This window comes from Drosophila ficusphila, unplaced genomic scaffold, assembly GCF_018152265.1.
Source record: "Drosophila ficusphila isolate 14025-0441.05 unplaced genomic scaffold, ASM1815226v1 contig_791, whole genome shotgun sequence".
NCBI lineage: Eukaryota > Metazoa > Arthropoda > Insecta > Diptera > Drosophilidae > Drosophila > Drosophila ficusphila.
The window spans coordinates 14,060,563-14,079,290 of record NW_025064737.1 but is presented as its reverse complement, the minus strand read 5'-3'; the positions used below and the strand labels follow the sequence as shown (position 1 = coordinate 14,079,290).

The following is an 18,728-nucleotide window of genomic DNA, read 5'->3' as shown; positions in this document are numbered from 1 at the left end:
TAAGAAACTAAGCTAGCAAATAAATAGCTAGTTTTTTATGTCCATAAGTCCTAGCTAACCTGGCAGTACTCTCGATTGTCTGACATATCGATACATTGTTTTCTGCTGGAATTACAAACGATAACCGGCGTTGAAATAGCCAGCAAAAAAATAAGAAAATTAATTTGTTCAACATTTTGTTCATTAAGAAGTAGTTAATAGCAGATATGGCTGACAAGGCTCAGGAGCAGAGTATCATGGACAAGTCCATGCGGTCGGTGTTCGTGGGGAACATTCCCTACGAGGCCACCGAGGAGAAGCTGAAGGAGATTTTCAGCGAGGTGGGCCCTGTGTTGTCACTGAAGTGAGTTTCTTGTGATTAAAACAAGGAATTACTGGTGATAAACAAACTTTCATTTTTGCAGACTCGTCTTTGACCGGGAAAGTGGAAAACCAAAGGGATTTGGATTCTGCGAATACAAGGATCAGGAGACCGCTTTGAGTGCTATGCGGAATCTGAATGGCTATGAAATCGGCGGAAGGACTTTACGAGTGGATAACGCTTGTACGGAAAAGTCTCGCATGGAGATGCAGCAGCTGTTGCAAGGACCACAAGTGGAGAATCCCTACGGAGAGCCCTGCGAACCGGAGGATGCACCCGAGTTGATCACTAAAACGGTGGCTTCGCTCCCGCCCGAGCAAATGTACGAACTAATGAAGCAGATGAAGCTCTGCATCGTCAGCAATCCCTCGGAGGCGCGGCAGATGCTCATGCTGAATCCTCAGCTGGCATACGCTCTACTCCAGGCGATGGTGGTCATGAGGATAGTGGATCCGCAGCAGGCGCTGGGCATGCTCTTCAAGGCCAACCAAATGCCTCCTGTTTTGGGTGGAAATCCGCATCAGGGTCCGGGCAACATGGGCATGATGGGGCAGCAGCAGCAGCAGATGCCGCAACAGCAACAGGTGCAGATGCCCCCGCAGCAGCAGCAGCAGGCTCCCCAGCAGCCGATGCCCGTTCCTGGACCTGGTTTCCCATCCAATGTCCACTCCAACGATATCGACTTGCGCATGGTGCCCGGTGGACCTATGCCGATGGATCCCAGAATGATGGCCCGTGGCATGGATCAGGATCTGCGGGGCGGACTGCCCAATCCGGTGCCTCCGCCACTGATGGATCCAAGGACTCGTGCACAGATGCCCGCCCAGCAGCAACAGGGTGTTCCGCAGGCACCCCCTGCTCCCTATCCCAGCGATCCGCGCCAGCGGCCAATGGATCCTCGATTGAGAGCCGGACCTGGTCCACAGCAGCAGCCGCCGCAGCAGGGACTCCCCCAGGCTCCGCCGCCAACGCAACAGCAACAGGCGGCCGCTCAGCAACTGCAGAGCAGGCTGGGCGCCCACGGGGTCCTGCCCTCGGATGCCTCCGACCAGGAGAAGGCCGCCCTCATCATGCAGGTGCTGCAGCTCTCCGACGAGCAGATCGCCCAGCTGCCGTCCGAGCAACGGGCCAGCATCCTTATGCTCAAGGAGCAGATCGCCAAGAGCACTCAGCGTTAGTCTCATGCATGTTTACACTACCGGTCATTCGCCATTTCGATTTTGTCTACTATATTATTTTCCTTTTGAATCAATCAATAAAAAGAACATTCTCTCAAGAAGATTATTGGTATTGGATTATTGGTGGCAGTGGTGTTCAGTGGGCCGAAACTAGAGTCTGGTATAGCTTTTGTACCGTCGTGTTGATCATCTGCCGCAGGACATCGTCCTCGGCGCAGTTGACAGCCTACAAGTAAATGCAAATGTTTACATAATTAAGATGACAATACGGTACAGTAAGAATATCTATTGTCTGACACTCACCAGTGTTTCCAGGTTGATCTCCGCTCGTTTTCCGCTAACCATTACCGGGAGCAGATCACCTTTAAACATTTTGGGCACGCAGCTGTCGCCAAAGGTGTCCTGCAGAGTCTCGATGAGGCACTCCCGGAATCGCGAGTCCTCCGACTTTGTCTGCTTCGTGGCACCTTTCAAATTCGTTCCTCCCAGTTCCGATTGCATGATGCAGGCGAGAACGGCATCTGCGTAGACATCGTTTACATGAGTCGCATGCCACTCCATGATAATGATTTTCTGCTCCACAGTTAACTCAATGCAGCCGAAGACCCGCAGCTTTTTATCCGCTTCCAATACCTCCACACAGCCTGCTCCAATGCGATCCAGCAGGAGTTCTAGAGTACTTAAAGAGCTGCCCCAGGGAATCGACTGCCGCTGGGTGACTACTGACATGCTCATGTCGGTGTATTCTATGAAAGAGTAGTTAATTTAAAGATCAACCTTTTTATAGAAAAAAATCTACTTACTGCCTAAATCAGAGGGAGCTAACAGGTGGTACTTGAAGTCACGTTTAACTAAAACGCCAGACAGTTTACTTCCCACCTCCGAATTCTTTGCAGCAAGGCTTCCCATCACTTTGGCGGTCTTTTCGCCACGGAAATACAAATCCACAGCGTGTGTGTTGCGCGGGTTGTAAAACTTTATGTCTGTGCTGGCATCTGCTTCGTATTCCCGCTGCAGGGCCAACTTGAGACGCGACATTTCATTCTGCTCCCCATGAACGAGCACCACATGCGTGGGTTTCAGCAAGCGGATAAATTCGCTGGTCTGCTGATAGTCCGTGTGGGCCGAGAAAGAAATGTAGTCCACCGACATGTTGAGCGGCAGCTTCTGGCCCGACAATGTGGTAATCTCCTCCGGCTCGGAAAGAATGGTCTTGGCCAAAGTACCCTCCACACAGTAACCGGCAATAATCACGCCGTTCTTGGGATCCGTGCACCAGCTCTCAAAGAGCTCTCGCGATAATCCTGACTGCATCATACCAGGCGAGGCCATGATCACACAAGGTCCAATGTCCTCGAAATGATCGATGCCTTTCAGGTTGGAAATGTGCCGGAAAACAAAGGGATTGTTTACTGCTATCTGCCGTCGAATGCGATCATTCATGGCATTAATGTATGTTTGATAGACAGCCATGCACTTTTTGGCCAACGAGGAGGCATAGTAGATGGGTATCTCGTGCAGATCCGGGTTCTGTGACCAGAATTCATCCAGAATAAGCAATAGTTCCTGGGCTCGACCTAAGGCAAATACTGGAATTAAGCAACGTCCGCCCTGCTGCACAATTTTCTGCACCAGCGAGGTGAATCGGTTTTCGCGATCCTCGCGTTTTTCGTGGATGTGGGTACCATAGGTGGACTCCGTGATTAGGACATCCGGCTTCATGGGCGGTACCTCTGCTGCCATTAAATGACGATCCTCTTGACGCGAAAAATCACCAGTGTAAAGTATTTTGATGCCAGCAATCTCGATCATGAACATGGCAGCTCCCAAGACATGTCCAGCATTATAAGCGCAAAACCGCACGCCCATCACGTCTCGCTCCTCGTGGAAATTGATTGTCTCGATCTTCTCCATGGATGCCTCCAGATCGGCTTCAGTATACAGCATTTGTTCGGTGGATATATTGCTGATCTTGATGTAATCCGACAACATCCAGCGATAGATGGCTTTGGTGGCATGGGTCATGAAGCAGCGGCCCTTGAAGCTGGTCTTCATCAGGAACCAAGGTAAGGCGCCACAATGATCCAGGTGGAAACTGCAAAATAGAAGCCACATCAATACAATTGATACATCAACAGGTTTTCCAAAATACCCACTGTGAAATAAACAGCAGATCAATTTCATCCGCTTCAATCAGATCCACATAGGGCAGGGCATCCATGCCAGACAATCCTGGATGGATTCCGCAGTCCAGCATGATCTTCTTGCCCTTGAACTCCAACATAATGCAGGAGCGTCCCACTTCCTGCCCAGCACCACTGAAAAGAGAGCACAATTGCCGGATTAGTTTTGCTATGCTTATCCAACATAATTCTGAGGTTTCTTACAGCGGCTTGATCTGCAGCAGATCGCTCTCCTCATCCGGCACACGTGCATCACCTGTTGCCTGCGTCATGATGCTAAAAAACAGCGCAATAAATAACTAAACAAACTTTACGAACTGCCGGCAACAAAACGCTGTGCGTGACAGTGTGACCATAGTTGAAAGCCAATAAAGGTCTTTTTACACGTAGTCGCATCAGCAGAAATGGCGCGCAACATCGATTTCTTCTTCAATAAGAATAAAAGCATAATAATCTAATAATAGCATGTTTTCATTTCGCAAGCACATTACGAATCAATCTGATTAAATTTGGAATAATAAAATAAAAAAGCCAGATCTGGCGATATAGTTCAAGATACCGTGTCAACATAGTTCAGTTCAGAAACGCGCGATCTGGTCGCACTGATTGCCACACGAAAGTCGAACAAATAAAGAAAACGTACATATTTATTTTGGACAAATGGGAGGATCCAGCTATGATGGTAATATATAAGGAAACCTGCTCAACTCAGCGATAATCAATCTTCAATCCCTATCCTATTCCATAAACAGTGCTCCGGAAGCAGGCGAGGAGCCTGGAGAACGAGATCGACCTGAAGCTGGTGGCATTCAGCAAAATCGGTGCGGGCAGCGGAGGAGGCGGAAGTGGCGGATTAGGAGGCGTAGACACATCACCGCTCTTGGGCGAACATGTCTTTGATTCGCTGTCGGAGGAGATTGAACAGATGCTCGAAAAGGTGTGATTTATGTATGGACTTAGTTATTGGGTCCTTAGGGGCTTAACCCTAAACAAATCCTTTGTTCGGTTCGCCGAAGTGGTAGCCTTATATTAAATATTCATTTATTGTAAGAATACCAGAGAGAGTTTTATATACAGAGTGAAATTTCCAATTCTATAGCTATAGTAACTCTCCATCCACTTTCCACTTTCTATTCATGTCGATATAAAACTTGCAAACCCTCAAGTCTTTTTATATCCATTGTATTCCTCTTTAATGTGGCTTGCCTCATATGTAGTCTATAGGGATCATCTATATATCACATAAACTAAAAGATAACGGCACTGATAAAAAGTCAATATTTACTGCAAACTTTGTTAAACAAACCTTATCGTAAACGATGAATCATTTGCAGAACAGCATATCATGAAGGTGAAGAATAAGTAATTAAGTTCTATTATTTCATATATTTTTTTTTCTTCCAGTTGTCCTCGCTAAACGAAAACATGTCAGACCTGCCCGCTTCGGGAGCTGCCGCCATGCACACGCTACAGCGGCATCGGGAAATCCTGCAAGGCTATCGACAGGAGTTCAACAAGATCTGCGCCAATCACACGATGCGCATCGAGCGCGAAGAGCTGCTCCGTGGCTCTGGATTGGCCACCAGTTCCGGCAGTCCCTCCATTTCGGGTCTGAGTCGCCGGGAGATGTACCTGAAGGAGAGCGGCCACCTGAGCAGCGCCAGTCACCTGGTGAACGACCAGATCAACATCGCCATCGAGACGCGAGATCATCTCCATGCCCAGCGACAGGCCTTCAAGCGGTTGCAGACCCGCTTCAACGACATCTCCAATCGATTTCCATTGATTTCCAGGTGAGAGAATTGTAAACGCAAATTTTATAGTTATTTTATTTAAAAATCAATATTTGTTGTATTTTTATAGTCTCATTCAGCGCATAAATATCAAAAAACGACGCGATTCACTGATACTGGGAGCTGTAATCGGGTTCTGTGTAATCCTGTTGCTGCTTTACGCCTTTAACTAGCGACTTGCTGTCCGGATTTGGCCAAAGATAGAGCTTGCATTCGACTTCACTACAAATAACTTTTCGTTTGTTTTCCCACGACGGTATATATGTATGATTAACTTGTGATAGCAATAAAATTTAATATATAAGATGACTCCAGCAACCCTTGTTATTAACATCAGGCAGTAATCAATAGATTTAGTCAAACATAGCTGACATCAAACCCAATAGGCAACAAAGGAAATTTATATATTTTTGAGTACTCTAATTAGCATCCAATTATTCAGGGATGGCTGAGAACCCACCAGAAGAGGCACCGCCAGCAGTTCCGGCTGAGGAGGCTCCAGCTGCACAAGAAGCTCCTCCGGAAGTCGCAGTTGCTGGAGAAGAGGCAGCTGAAGTCGTTCAGATTGAAGGCGAGAAAACAGAAGGCGAGAAAACGGAAGGCGAGCAAACAGAAGGCGAGCAGACAGAGCAAACAGTCGAAGGGGAAGGCCAAACGGAGGCTTCGGGTGAGGATGGCGATCAACCAAAGGTGGATAAGGTTGCAAAGGAAAAACCCAAGGGTCCCGTCACCGCCGAAGATCGAAAGCGCGAAAAGCTTTTTAAAAATCAAGCAATTGCTTGACAGGGATAAGGCCAACAAAGCTGAGAAGGCCGATAAAGCTGAGGCCGCAAAGGAGGTGGCTGCTCCTCCAGCAGAACCGTTAGAACCGCAGGATGAGGAGCCGCAGGATGAGAAGCCCAAGGAGGGTGAAAAGCCCAAGGAGGATGTGCAGCGGGAATCCGTCGAATCCTACCAGTCGCTGGCATCCGAAAACGAAGAGTCCGACGACGAGGAAATTAAGGCCATTCTTAATCAGAAAGTAGAACTCCCTTCACTTGCGGAAAGCCCTGCAGAGGAGGATGAGGAGTATGCGGAATCGGTTAGCAGTGGGGAAACGCCACTACCCCGATTGGGCCAGTCGGTGAAGGGCGAGTTTATTCGAGAGTTCGAAAGTCTGCCCAGCATTGCGGACATATCCCTGGACGTGGAGCCAGAGCCCGAACCCGAAACCGAGGCCGTTGCTCAGAAGACATCGCTGACCGCCCCGGACACCGGTCACTTTGTCGAAGGCGGCGGCGGCGGCGGCTCGGAAGGGTCCGGCGAAGGCGAGTCGAGTTCCGAGCGGGATGCTAGCACGGCCGCTTTAACAGTCGCTGATGGCGAGGAGCAGGAAAGCGATTCGGTGATCATGGAGGATCTGCTTGAGGAGCCGGGGGCGCAGGAGAAGACAGTTGTTATCGGCGAGGAGATGGACACCATGGCCATGTTCGCCGTGGCCGCCGAAGCGGATGTCGAAGCCACGCCGGAAGTGGAGTTGCCGGTGGAGGAGCCCTTCTGGTATCGCCTCACAGCCGATTTCCTCAACCAACTTATCTCCAGCGTGGTGGCGAACGTAGAGAACACCGACAAGAACAAGGAGCTGTTGCTGGACAAGCGCAAGATGATGGTGGGACTGCAGCGTCTGGTGGACGAATACCAACTTGAGCGCTACATGAACTCTCAGCTAAACAATGTCGTCTGTGACTACTTTCGGCGCATTCGCAAGAACAACAACTTTCAGGTGCTGCCGCCGGAGGATGCCCGGCAAGAGTATGTCCGCTTTTTGAACGCCATCAACGTGGTCGACAACCTGATGGAGCGGCAGAAGATGATCAAGATTAAGTACGGGCACAGCGCATCAAAGGCCATGCTGGAGCTCAACTCGCTGACGGTGTTGTCCTACAACGAGGAGCAGCGCCTGGAGGGATTCATGCGCAAGACTCTCATTCGACGGGACATGGATCGTCTTAAGCGCGCCCTCGAATACGATCTCCGGCGGATGCAGGACCTCCGCAACCAGGTCAGCGAGAAGCGCTACGAGCTAAATCTCAATCTTCACAATTTAGCCTTTATAGATGAGGTGAGATATTACCTTATTGGTAATATTTAATTGTATACCTATTACTGGAATATGTTTTTATTTATTTATCTTCCACAGAAAGTAATGAAGTTTGAAAGAGTCACTGACACGTTGACCATATCTCAGATGCTTTGGGCCAACGAATCTATAATACAATTGGGAAAACAATTGGAAGGTACGTTCTTTACTCATATTCAGATTTAACTTGAACAGTTATTAATTTATATATTGCTTACCAATGGCAACCAAATTATTTCCACATTTTTACTTTTAAAGCAAATTTTGCCAAATTCATAAGTAGGTAAAGCTAATTAAACAAATTTTTTCCCACAGAAAAGTGCAAAGATGTGGCGGTCATGCAGTCGAATTACAAAAAGTCGATGATCGAGGAGACCTGCATTCGGGAAAAGCGGGACATGATCGCGTATATGCTGTCCAAGGCCAAAGCTGAGTACACGGATCGGTTTATTCGGCGGAACAATCTGCGCAAGGAGTTGACCAGGCTCCAGTTGGAGCACGCCGAGCTGAAGGCCAAACGTGCCAAGCTGGAGAGCAAGGGCGGGCTACTCTTCAAGGTCGGACTGATGTACGACTATGACAAGTGCATGGCCGACATCGAAGCTCGGCGCAACAATATCAGAGCCATGAAGAAAACTTGCTTCGAACTGAGTAAACGCATTTATAATTTGGAAAACGAGAGCCGCGCTTCCAGTATTTCGGTGCGCCATTTTGATTGATACGCTGAATTTCTAATTTTCTATTTTCACTAAACACCGAAAAAAATAAAGGCTATGATGTAACTAAAAAAGCAAATTGTAAATATTTTACAATACCTTATAAGAAAAAGGATAACGATATGTTTGGGTGTAATTATCATTCTCATACGAACAAAATATAATCAAACTTCATTGAATTTCTGAGTTGTTGTAGGGACTTCCCCTTTGTTGATACCTTTTTCTCGACAATCGATATTTGTTTTGGTATTTTTCGAATTGTCGATAACAAATCAACGGCTCGATAGCCCAGCCCTGGCAAACAGCTGTTCGGCGATGTGATAATAATTTCGGTTTCTTTTTCCTAACACGTTTGATCCATAACAAAATCCTATTTTCTGAATTGGAATCGTATTGGAATCGTCTTGGTAGAGATGTCCGCGCTTCCTAACGCCGGAAATCAAGAATCGGCGCCCGCGGCGCCCAGGATGTTTGGGGATGCGGATCTGGACAGGATGGCCATGCAGTTTGTAGGCAATCTTCAGCACTACCGCGAAAACATCGTAATCCCCAAGAGCAACGGCCCGGTGAAGATCAAGACCAACGAGGAGAAGTACATCGAGTCGGCGGTGGAGAGCTGCGGCTTCAAGTGCGCCATGGCTTGTGTGATGGGTGAGTTTCTAGCTCTTGTTATTCAATCTGTACATAATTTATAAAACCTACATATGTATATGGCGAATAAAAGTAGTCTTTCCCAACCATTAACTCTATTACGTCTTAATGAACTGTTAAAGCAATTGGTTCTATTTTTAATAAGTAAAATTGTTATTAATTTTACCCATTTCTTCATCATTCAAGATATTAATTAACAAAATATCATACACAAATAAACTTGAAAATAATAATCATTTAACAAACAATCCATGTTTCCTTACAGGCTATGGCTTGGGAGCAGCCTTGGGCTTGTTCAGCGCATCAGTGAATCCCAGCATGGCCGACCCCTTTGCGAATGAGAAAAAGCAGACAGCCAGGGAGGTGTTCCGTGAAATGCGTGCGACCACCCACTCCTATGCCAAGAATTTCGCGCTGATCGGTTGTGTATTCTCCGCAGTGGAGTGCACAATCGAGAGTGTGAGTTAACCTGATTAAAAACTGTTGAAAATTGATTAACTAAACGGTTTACACCTCTCTTTTTACTCTGCAGCATCGCGGAGTTACTGACTGGAAGAATGGCACCTACGCCGGAGGCATCACCGGTGGACTGATTGGGCTGCGGGCTGGCGTTAAAGCGGGGATCATTGGAGGACTGGGATTCGCCGCCTTCTCAACGGCCATCGACTACTATATGCATTCTAGATAGGCACAGTTTTATCGGTTACCTTGTTTCGTATAAATGTTTGTTTCTAACTAACGACGCTCGTTTGTAATTGCCGCAAAGGAAACGGCTGCAGCACGACTTTTGGTGCGCGCTTGGCTCCCATTTCCGGTTGATATTTGGAGGAGTACAGCAGCTGCCAGCCATTAATATTGCCCCCATCAAAAAAGGCCCTGTGTGGCATAAACAATGTGCCACAGTCTCGCTCTCAAATTCGGCCAGTGAGCCCCCGACCGGTTTTCATTTTGGGGGAGCACTGTGTCCATTTTGTGGGAACGCGAACGGGAATCTCGATCCAGCAGCAAAATTCCAGTTTCAGTTCGATTCGAGCGGCAGGCAGGTAGAGATCGTTCGGCTGGTTCTTTCTTCGCTGTGGTTTCCGCTTTCGGTTTTCGGCCTTCGCGCGCGTTTTGTCCAAGACGGACTAGGACGAGCATCGTTCCCCAAAGCAGCTGCAAAAGTGCAACATCAGCAAACATCATCAGCAACCGCAGCCGCAGCCGCACAAACGGGTTTCATTTGCACTCGACGGGCATTTACTTTTATTGTGTGTGCGGTTGGGTCGCGTGCAGTTCACCGAATATGCAAAAAGCCTTAATCATTAAATTAAACGCAGACTAACGACTAGTAAGCACATGGAACTCTGCCACGGATGTTCTGCCTCCGAGTCCCCGTTCCCTGCGGCTTGTTTAAAGAAAACCAATTGAAGGAGAGGCGACAGAGATCAAATCTCTTGCGAGAAGATAAACAGTGGATATCGGATAACGAGTTTTGCAAAAAGAACTGACCGTTCGCTTTTGTTAGGAAGAGTAGTGGTAGATGTTAATAGTAAAGCTAAAATATGTCTTTCCCTTTTTGTGAGGAAAGGCAGAAAGATTACATAATGTGAAGGAAGCTGAGGAACATAGTATTGCATTAAAAGCGTTGGAATAATTTCATTAGCTTATTTCAGTCTGGATTAGTTTATATAGTAATATCACAAAGAAGAAAATTGTTTATATAGATTTATAGCAGTTATAGCCCGTGTCCACTGTACTTGCCTCCAATACGATCGTGAGTCACAAGTGTCTGGGCAACAGGGTCTGGCTCTGGTCGGACTGCCGCGTCCGTCTTCCCGTCCACTTGGCCCCAGTGTTTTGTTTATGCAACCAATTCCAGAGCCACAAACATTTCTTGTTTGCTTTTCTCATCGACGGCAGCTGCGAACAGCTCAATTCCCCATTCTTTGCTCTCGATTCTGGATTCTCGGCTTCTCGACTTCTCGGCGGCTGTCAAGCGAGTTCAATGATACCAAGTGACACTTGCAATTGCGATCGCATCTAATTGGCTCCTCGGCCAGTGAATCAAAAGTCAGTTTGAGAATCAGCCTACAGTTGAGTCAACAGGCAGAGTGTTCTGGTTTTTGGGCTCCAACGCCATCTGTTGCCACATCGGGAGACAATGTGCTATCTTATCTTGGAATTATCTACCCGAAGCTACGAAATACAGTCCAACATCTATAAGACGAATAATATTTTGCCAACCGTTTTGACTAGATTCCATTTGGGTCAACTAAAGAATCATTTTATATATAGCATTGAGAATTTTTGAAAGAATGGAATAAAAAAGGTACAACTTAATCCATTTTAAGAACACAGATGTCAACAAAATGAGTGTACTATAACAAAAACTTACAAGGATTATAAAGAAGTTCGGCTTATGGATGATGGACTGTATTTGTTTCGATTGTTTGAAGAGTAATTGCAGTTTAGTCAGATGGGGTTTGACTTTAGGAAATTAGCTGACGAAGAAAGTAAAAAATCTACTGTGACGACCTTGCGGAGAGGCAACTGCAGAGAAGCGAAAAGTGGAAGAAAGTGGTTGAATGGGAGAGTCCAAAAACCGTAGACCCCATTCGATGACTCAATTAGAATTCACTTTTACTTAAAAGATCGTTTCGATAAAACACCTCAGAGTGGGGAGCTTTGGAGAGCCGAGAATCCGAGAAATAGAGAGCCCCAATCGCATTGAGAATCGGAGAGAGAGAGTTTGTTTCTCTCTCCGCCGATGTCTAATCAAAACAAATAATGCCAACAGTCCACGGCGGCTTGAATCATTAATTGAGTTCTATATTCCGGAGCAAGCAGTCTGGATCGCTCAGTGCTGCGGAAAAATAATTAAAATTAATATTACAGATAATATTACAGAAAAGCGAAAAATAAAACTTGAAAAGTGCACATCAAAGAAACACAACCGGAAAAGATAAAGTTACTAACAGAAATCGAAATTGTTTAAAGCTAAATAAACAAAACACCTGAAGGAAAAACCGAATCGATACTATAATGAAGTACAAATTTCTGCTGTTGGTGAGTAAATATTTTAGCCTTTCCAAAACAGAATTCTTATCTTATCGCACATACTTTTGGGTCCGATAGTGGGATCAGAGAGTATTTTTAATAGAGCTGCTTTCCTGAAAGTGTGGGGAGACCTTTTTATGAACCACAGTGATGATTGCCTTTTTTCGGACATACAATTTAATACAGAAAAACACAGGATGTCCGAGGTCGTCATAGATCTAACTACTTAAAGACTCATTTTTGTTTAGTATAATAACATTATCCGTTTTGATTTTTCCTTCATCGATACAAAAAGGAAATGTGTTTCCAAAAATTATTATCTTTTTTTCAAGACGCACAAAGGTTCCAATACGAATACCAATAACAGTATATATATTTCAAACTATAAAGAAAATGCAGAAGCGTGGGGATCGTTGGAGAAAAATGGCCGAAATCGTGTGTTCCATATGTTTGGTTGACAAAGCCGAGGATATTGTACTAGATTTATTTATGATCAAGGTTCTTCAAGCTGAAAATATTTCTTGAAGCCCAATAATCAATCAGAAGACCATGGGGATTAAAGAAAAGAGCTATAACCATATGTTTCTACTTCAAATAGAAAGAGCCGAATCGATATGCTTAATATTGTTTTACTTGAATTCCTTATAGTGAAATATGCTGCTTTTGTTAGCTGCGTATCAAAATACAAATCGATGTAAATCAGAACATTTTATTTTTTTTGCTTAGCCAGAAAGGATTGGTTTATTATTGTAAAGAGCAGACTTTTATATGGTTGCTTACATATGTAAGCTTCTAAAACATGTGTTTTTTAATTTAAGAACTTGCTGATAACGTTTTCGACTTAGTTATTCCCTGCTCAAAATGCCTCACACACTACTCAGCTTTCAGAGCCTTCGATTGCAGAATTGCAATTAAGTAAATGGCGCCAACCTTACTGCACTTTAAAAGTACTTTCGTCTGTCTGAACACTTGTACTTACATACCTTAAATCGTGACATATGAGATAGAGCTCAAAAGCAGAAGCAGATATACAATAGCCCGTCCATGGTCAAAATAACATGGCAAAACTCTTTGGACACGTCGAATTACTCAGGTTGGTTTTCCGGGAAAGGCTTTAACCGCAGTCGGTAATCAGCAACCTCAAATGTATTCTTTTCTTTGGCATGAAATGATATACGAAGAAGTTTTCATTACCGAATTTCGGTCAATGACCAACCTTAAGTCTTATCACCAATCAAATTTCCATTAAAGAATCGAGATTTGTTTAGGACAATGAAATAAGGGTACTGGGATATTAATATTTCTTGTTCTTTTAACAAATATTATAGAGTTGATCTTAATTTTTGTATATATTTTAGCTGTTAAAATATGTTTACTAAATAAGTAGTTGAGGTTCTATTTAGAAAGAATTTTCTCAAATAAAAACATGGACTAAAAAAAGCAAATTTTTCTTTTAGCTTCTGGCGGAAACAGTATTCCTTTTGGCCAGTGGAGTTCTGGGCCAGCATGAGGACATTCCTTATCAGCCGGTGACCAATATCTGCCAAACATGTGTGTGCCTGGGCCGGACGGATAGTGACCACCACATGCACTTCAACCTGGACTGTTCGGTGAAGAATTTCGAGCACATCCTGGCCCGCTGGCCGCAGGAGTTCAGGAGTCCGGAGATTTCGGCTGGAGCCCCTTTTGAGATCGTGGTCTCCTACTCGGGCAACAGGATCAAGTTGCTCCAACAGCTGCCGGCCACAAATGCCAGCCTAACCCTCTCCTGCCGACACTGCGGATTGCAGGAGCTGCAGGCTCCCCTCTTCATGGATGTGCCGAATGTGGAGGCTCTCTTCCTCAGCTGGAATGAGTTATCCAGCGACGCCCTGAGTCCCGAGCTCTTCAGAGGTCCTTTCCGCAACACTCGCTACGAACCGATTGGCTTGCGGGATCTGGACTTGAGTCACAACCGAATAGCTCGACTGGATCGCAAGCTTTTCGAGCACACTCCAAACTTGACCAAGTTGAATTTGTCCTACAATAAACTAAGTGTCCTGGATGAAGCCACCGCAGCGGCAATTGGATCAGTGACTACCCTCCAGCGATTGGAGTTAGCTCACAATGGCTTGATGTCCTTGCCAGCGGGCCTTTTTACAAATTTAAAAAGAATTCGTATATTGGATATCTCAGGAAATGACTTCACCGTGATTCCTCCAACTCTTCTGCAGCTCGGAAAATCTTTGGTTTTACTAAGTCTGGCAGAGAATCCCTTTGCCAGCTTAAAGGGGAATAGTTTCCAGGGCTTGGTTTCTCTGAAGCGTCTAAACATTAGTGCCATGTCATCTTTGCGAAGCTTGGAAACGGGTGCCTTGCATTTGCCTGCTTTGGAGCAGCTGGAGTGCTCCAGGAATCCCAAACTAGAGCGCTTGGAGTTGGCCGATCTTCTGGTTAGTCGGAATCTAACCCAACTGGACTTATCCAGGAATGCTTTGAGCACGTTGGTTTTGAATATCACCAGTATTACCAACAACAATCCGAATATTTGGCCACGTCTTCGCCGCTTGAGCATCGCCAAAAATCCCTGGTATTGCAGTTGCGAGCTCTTCAAAGCTTTGGAGATGGCTGGAATCACGCACATCGAACGGGAGGCAGATGGAACCGAAGCCCGTTGCGAAACCCCATACCTTCTGGCTGGAACACCGCTCTCGAATTTGACAGCCGAACGGATCTGCAGCATGGTGATACCAAAGAAGTACCGAGAGGTCGATGAGGAGCCACCGCGATTCCTGCGACGTCGCTATATCATACTTACTGCCATCATAGCCAGTGTGGTCCTGGTGATCGGTCTGGTGATCGGCTTCATTGTGGCTTGTGTGCGCCGGCGGCTCAAGGGCAGCGATTACGGAGTACAACCCATTCGGTACACCAGCGTCAGGGGCAGCAACCTGTCGCAGTTCTCGCAACTGCAACCCGCCTCGGTGGCCAGTAAGTTCAACAACGTTCACGCCGGAAGCAGCAGTGGCACCACCACGGGTGCTGCCAATGCCTAGATGCGGCATTCACATCCTAATTCGGTTCCAAGTCCGAGCTAGCTGCACAAGTTTCGAGCCAAAGATGTCCACGACAGTGTTGCGATCCCAACCGAAATAGACTTCCTGTGCGTGCTATCCTGTGTATATATGTAGGTGTCCACTGTATTAAGTCCCAACAAGGAGGTATTCCTCATCCCAGTCCCCACAACTAACCCCTAGTATTTAGAGCTGCCATCGATGTTTGTATTGTACTTAAGTTCCGAACATTAGTGTGTAATGAAACATTTTTAAAATAAATTAGCGCTTGAATATATTTGAAAACGAGTGATTAATTTAAAGTTAAAGGTTTTTTAAGGTTTTACTTTTCTAAATTTTTGTGTGGGAAATTAAAAGTACAAATAACATTTTACTGGGTTATATAAACTAAGTTTCCAGGCTGTTTTACAAATGTATTTCAAAATAAAGGGCTTCCTTTTGTTTTTTAATTAAATATAAGTTGTCTACACCATTTGAAATTAATTTAGGTTTTTTTCCATGAGGGATATTTTAAATAAAAAACTCTTCTTAAATGAGTTTAACTTTCACATATACAGAATAAGTGTGGAAAAAGATTATAGTGAGGTAAGGCCTTTGGGTTTCTATATGACTTCTCAAAAACTTTTATTTTATGCTTGCAACAGTGTGGAATAAAAAAAGTCTAGTCAACACAAACAAAGGAACGATCGAAAGGCAGGATATGAGTTTTCCGGGTGAAGAGGCGTCGCTTGGCGAGCGTTTTATCTCCCCAGTTGGCTAGATAAACGATATAGCTTAAACAGATAATACCCAGAGCAGCGGAGATAGTGGGCATGTGACGAACCAACGAATGGTGAACTAGCATTCACTTTCGAGCAGCTCCTCCTCGGCGGCGGCAACAGTTGGTGGTGGTAGCTTAAACAGGTTGATGGCCTGCTTTTGGGCCAGAAATTGCCGCATCTCGGCAAAGTTATCACGCTCCTTGTGCTGTTTGCTGCGTCGCTTGAAGGCCTCCTCATTTGCTGAATCTGAATCCGAATTGGAGGAAGAATCGGAGGCAGGAGATCGTTTGGCATCCGCCAGTCGGTTGTCCTCCTGCTGCTGCTCTATGTTTTCGATTTTACCAAAGAGCTCGTCCACATTTATGCCCTTGGAGGCCAGGACTTCCCGTTCCTTCTCCAGCATCACCTGCCGAATGGGATCAATGCGATCCTTGAGCTGTTTGAGCACAGGCTTGAATTTACCCTTGGTGATGCGCTTTTCAAAGTTCAGCAGTTCCTTTTCGGGCGATGGGAACGGAGCATGCTGCTCTGCCTCGAACTGTTGCTCCTCGTTTTCATCGTACATATACGCATAAAAGTCGTCCTTCTGCTGCGGCGCATCCACATTCTGCGAGAACTCCACCCGCAGAATGCTCTCGGGGAACTCATCATCCAGTTCCTGTTTGGGTTTCGGCAACTCGCCCTCCAAGTTCAGCTGGCTGTGCAGGAACTTGTTGTAAACCAGCATCAAGCGTTGGAAATCATCACAGCAAACGGCGAGGGCATTTTCAATGCCATGCATGTTGTTGGCCACAGCCACCAGTTCTTTGGAGTTGTTCCTGTTCGCCGCTTCGGTGGCCGTCAGTTGCTGAAGGGTCACATCTAGAGCTTGGCATTCTCCGGCCACGGCCACCATGCAAGCACTGAGTTTCAGCGAGGAATGCTGCAGTACGGCAATTGGTCCGCTTCTTTGCTGCTCCGTTTTGGTGGCATTCAACTCGGCCAGTTCCATCTGCTTCCTGTTCTGCATGGCCAGCGCCAGGTTGCTGAAGTGCTGCTCCTCCTCCTGCACCAACTGCCGCACCAGGCAGTCGATCTTCACGAGGTCGTCGCTCAGCTGGGAGATCGAGGGACGAGTGGTGATGGTGAGGGCCAGCCGGAGCAGGTATTGTGACTGCACATAGGCGAAGATATTGTGGAAATCCTATGGAAAAGATTTAGTTTAGTTATTATGAATGCTTTTAGTACATATCTAGTCTTATGAAGGACATTCTCAGCTGGTTAAAAGCAATAATAATCAAATCAACTCAATGCCCATTCAATTACCGCATTCATTTCTAATCGCATTAAATTACAAACAATATCTGTTATATGTAGCTCCTATCAGTTGAGTGTGTCATTAATAATTGTTGATTGCACTATGAATAAGCAGGGAAATTTAAGAAGTTAACTTGTTTACTCAAAACAAAAACAAATATTTTAAATGAATGATTCAGTTGCATTTAATACCTTTCTAACTAGACGTTTACCATTATTTGTTCGTACCTTTATGTGTTTAGGACTGTAATCCGTGACATTGTTTTTGAAGTACTCGCACTCTCGCAGCTCCTCCATGGGTGCATAATAGGATCCGTATTTTGCCGGCAGGGGATAATCCGTCTCCAGTTTGCGGGTGGCATCGTAAAGGATCTCGGTTACCTCTTTGGCAGCCGTTATGCAATCCCAGGCACGCTCTATTTGGCGGGATCTGTAGTGGTTTACAATTAAATAAACGTATTTTACTATAATTAATTATTGCAGTTATACTCTATCAGCTCCGCCTGCTTCATGATGATGATCTCCTGAAAGTACGTCATATTCCGCCGGATACAGTTGCCAAATTCATCGATGGTTTTAACCAGTTGCTCTAACTTCCGCTCTACAATTTTGTTTCGGCAAACAAACACTGTCTTAACGGCGCACAAAGCGGCAAAGGTTCCTGTCAGCAGAATGGATGGAACCATCGTGTATCGGATTCCCCGGGGGTTATTAGGTGCTCCACGAGAGTGCTGCCCACAATCAGACAGGCGTTCCTCGTGGTTAGCAATTGCCGGCCGGGTTTCGAGGATGCCTGCAACTCCTGCAAACATTGCTCAAGTGCCTCCACATGGTCCACCAGCAGGCGCTTGGAGTACAGAATCCTCTGCAGCAGGCGATCCTGGATTACCTGGTTTGTTATGCATTAGCAATTAGTTAATGAGGGGTTTTATTTATAGCCACGCTTTTTCAACACGGCACTCACCTGTTTTTGCTTCAGGTCATCCGCCAATTTGAGTCGCCCAATTCTTTGCTATAATAGTATTAAAATAGAATATACTATGTATTTGGATTGTTATATTATTATTTTTATAACGCACCTTGAGCTCTTCCATGTTTCACCTTTTGTTGTTATGGCTTTATATTTTATTCAACACTGTGTACAACACTCTTTATTATATGGTCACATTCCGCCTGCATGCGGTGGTTGAGGGTATTCCAATGGCAAATTTGTTATTAATTTAGAACATTATGAATGTTACGATCTGATTAGTAATTATTAGTAATCTTTTATTTGCAAGTTAAAATATATAATTTTGAAACATATTATTTTTAGATTAGCCCATTGAATGTATATACCCACCTTCAAATTTAATATCGGCGCCAACTATCGATGGTAACTGTTTTACTATCGACTTTTCAAACCACCTAAACTTGCAACGCATATATTCAAACATTTAAAAAATTGTTTTAAATTTAACTAAAATATATAACTTATACAACTTGTTTGCTTTTAACATCTAACATGTTTTGCAAACGTTGAATAAGACATCTTTAATTATAGGGAGTTTATTCCCCCTGAAAAATAACTATTTAGAT

General features: G+C 45.2%; 9 protein-coding genes across 10 annotated transcripts; 7 read left to right on the top strand and 2 right to left on the bottom strand.

Moving 5' to 3' along the window:
* Positions 1 to 92: 92 nt before the first annotated feature.
* On the top strand, positions 93 to 1,640 carry LOC108087323 (cleavage stimulation factor subunit 2 tau variant). The gene is made up of 2 exons (XM_017184654.2): positions 93 to 343; positions 405 to 1,640. The coding sequence occupies exons 1-2, from the start codon at positions 207 to 209 to the stop codon at positions 1,537 to 1,539; spliced, it is 1,272 nt and encodes a 423-aa protein (XP_017040143.1). The 5' UTR covers positions 93 to 206; the 3' UTR covers positions 1,540 to 1,640.
* LOC108087322 (cleavage and polyadenylation specificity factor 73) lies at positions 1,567 to 4,063 on the bottom strand. The gene is made up of 5 exons (XM_017184652.1): positions 3,927 to 4,063; positions 3,696 to 3,857; positions 2,343 to 3,634; positions 1,843 to 2,285; positions 1,567 to 1,765 (listed from the first exon to the last, which is right to left on the bottom strand). The coding sequence occupies exons 1-5, from the start codon at positions 3,992 to 3,994 to the stop codon at positions 1,676 to 1,678; spliced, it is 2,055 nt and encodes a 684-aa protein (XP_017040141.1). The 5' UTR covers positions 3,995 to 4,063; the 3' UTR covers positions 1,567 to 1,675.
* A 227-nt stretch (positions 4,064 to 4,290) lies between these two features.
* On the top strand, positions 4,291 to 5,824 carry LOC108087345 (Golgi SNAP receptor complex member 1). The gene is made up of 4 exons (XM_017184685.1): positions 4,291 to 4,404; positions 4,475 to 4,659; positions 5,127 to 5,515; positions 5,586 to 5,824. Exons 1-4 carry the CDS (start codon positions 4,383 to 4,385, stop codon positions 5,686 to 5,688), a joined length of 699 nt encoding a protein of 232 aa, XP_017040174.1. The 5' UTR covers positions 4,291 to 4,382; the 3' UTR covers positions 5,689 to 5,824.
* A 135-nt stretch (positions 5,825 to 5,959) lies between these two features.
* Positions 5,960 to 6,187, top strand: LOC122320778 (neurofilament light polypeptide-like; the record flags this gene model as incomplete). The annotated part of the gene is made up of 1 exon (XM_043209250.1): positions 5,960 to 6,187. A coding segment is annotated over exon 1 (228 nt), but the record flags the coding sequence as incomplete, so codon positions are not given.
* On the top strand, positions 6,176 to 8,429 carry LOC108087344. Its single transcript, XM_017184684.2, has 3 exons — positions 6,176 to 7,616; positions 7,695 to 7,791; positions 7,950 to 8,429. The coding sequence occupies exons 1-3, from the start codon at positions 6,189 to 6,191 to the stop codon at positions 8,351 to 8,353; spliced, it is 1,929 nt and encodes a 642-aa protein (XP_017040173.2). The 5' UTR covers positions 6,176 to 6,188; the 3' UTR covers positions 8,354 to 8,429.
* A 209-nt stretch (positions 8,430 to 8,638) lies between these two features.
* Positions 8,639 to 9,740, top strand: LOC108087245 (mitochondrial import inner membrane translocase subunit Tim22). The gene is made up of 3 exons (XM_017184542.2): positions 8,639 to 9,001; positions 9,267 to 9,460; positions 9,534 to 9,740. Exons 1-3 carry the CDS (start codon positions 8,764 to 8,766, stop codon positions 9,687 to 9,689), a joined length of 588 nt encoding a protein of 195 aa, XP_017040031.1. The 5' UTR covers positions 8,639 to 8,763; the 3' UTR covers positions 9,690 to 9,740.
* A 279-nt stretch (positions 9,741 to 10,019) lies between these two features.
* LOC108087244 (insulin-like growth factor-binding protein complex acid labile subunit) lies at positions 10,020 to 15,370 on the top strand. 2 transcript variants are annotated; one of them, XM_017184541.2, is made up of 3 exons: positions 10,020 to 10,331; positions 11,879 to 12,049; positions 13,498 to 15,370. In XM_017184541.2, the coding sequence occupies exons 2-3, from the start codon at positions 12,026 to 12,028 to the stop codon at positions 15,073 to 15,075; spliced, it is 1,602 nt and encodes a 533-aa protein (XP_017040030.1). In that variant the 5' UTR covers positions 10,020 to 10,331; positions 11,879 to 12,025; the 3' UTR covers positions 15,076 to 15,370. The 2 variants fall into 2 exon arrangements, with proteins under 2 accessions (XP_017040030.1, XP_017040029.1); XM_017184540.2 differs by lacking the exon at positions 10,020 to 10,331 and having other exon boundaries at positions 10,806 to 12,049.
* LOC108087053 lies at positions 12,191 to 12,745 on the top strand. Its single transcript, XM_017184230.1, has 2 exons — positions 12,191 to 12,246; positions 12,289 to 12,745. Exons 1-2 carry the CDS (start codon positions 12,191 to 12,193, stop codon positions 12,563 to 12,565), a joined length of 333 nt encoding a protein of 110 aa, XP_017039719.1. The 3' UTR covers positions 12,566 to 12,745.
* Positions 15,351 to 18,284, bottom strand: LOC108087243. Its single transcript, XM_017184539.2, is given in 6 exon segments — positions 15,351 to 17,037; positions 17,379 to 17,580; positions 17,640 to 17,859; positions 17,862 to 18,039; positions 18,115 to 18,162; positions 18,230 to 18,284. Coding segments are annotated over 6 exon segments (1,770 nt in total). The 5' UTR covers positions 18,245 to 18,284; the 3' UTR covers positions 15,351 to 15,930.
* Positions 18,285 to 18,728: the final 444 nt, after the last annotated feature.

Bases quoted from the DNA above. Each gene is read 5' to 3' on its own strand.
- LOC108087244 (XM_017184541.2), top strand. From the start codon at position 12,026: ATGAAGTACAAATTTCTGCTGTTG. The intron at 12,050-13,497 runs GTGAGTAAATAT...TTTTTCTTTTAG, and splicing joins AGTACAAATTTCTGCTGTTG to CTTCTGGCGGAAACAGTATT.
- LOC108087322 (XM_017184652.1), bottom strand. From the start codon at position 3,994: ATGACGCAGGCAACAGGTGATGCACGTGTGCCGGATGAGGAGAGCGAT. The intron at 2,286-2,342 runs GTAAGTAGATTT...ACTCTTTCATAG, and splicing joins AGCTCCCTCTGATTTAGGCA to AATACACCGACATGAGCATG. The intron at 1,766-1,842 runs GTGAGTGTCAGA...ATTTACTTGTAG, and splicing joins AGATCAACCTGGAAACACTG to GCTGTCAACTGCGCCGAGGA.
- LOC108087245 (XM_017184542.2), top strand. From the start codon at position 8,764: ATGTCCGCGCTTCCTAACGCCGGAAATCAAGAATCGGCGCCCGCGGCG. The intron at 9,002-9,266 runs GTGAGTTTCTAG...GTTTCCTTACAG, and splicing joins CGCCATGGCTTGTGTGATGG to GCTATGGCTTGGGAGCAGCC. The intron at 9,461-9,533 runs GTGAGTTAACCT...TTTACTCTGCAG, and splicing joins TGGAGTGCACAATCGAGAGT to CATCGCGGAGTTACTGACTG.
- LOC108087053 (XM_017184230.1), top strand. From the start codon at position 12,191: ATGATTGCCTTTTTTCGGACATACAATTTAATACAGAAAAACACAGGA. The intron at 12,247-12,288 runs GTCGTCATAGAT...ATTTTTGTTTAG, and splicing joins AAAAACACAGGATGTCCGAG to TATAATAACATTATCCGTTT.
- LOC108087323 (XM_017184654.2), top strand. From the start codon at position 207: ATGGCTGACAAGGCTCAGGAGCAGAGTATCATGGACAAGTCCATGCGG. The intron at 344-404 runs GTGAGTTTCTTG...TCATTTTTGCAG, and splicing joins GGCCCTGTGTTGTCACTGAA to ACTCGTCTTTGACCGGGAAA.
- LOC108087345 (XM_017184685.1), top strand. From the start codon at position 4,383: ATGGGAGGATCCAGCTATGATG. The intron at 4,405-4,474 runs GTAATATATAAG...TTCCATAAACAG, and splicing joins GGGAGGATCCAGCTATGATG to TGCTCCGGAAGCAGGCGAGG. The intron at 5,516-5,585 runs GTGAGAGAATTG...GTATTTTTATAG, and splicing joins CGATTTCCATTGATTTCCAG to TCTCATTCAGCGCATAAATA.
- LOC108087344 (XM_017184684.2), top strand. From the start codon at position 6,189: ATGGCGATCAACCAAAGGTGGATAAGGTTGCAAAGGAAAAACCCAAGG. The intron at 7,617-7,694 runs GTGAGATATTAC...TATCTTCCACAG, and splicing joins ATTTAGCCTTTATAGATGAG to AAAGTAATGAAGTTTGAAAG. The intron at 7,792-7,949 runs GTACGTTCTTTA...TTTTTCCCACAG, and splicing joins ATTGGGAAAACAATTGGAAG to AAAAGTGCAAAGATGTGGCG.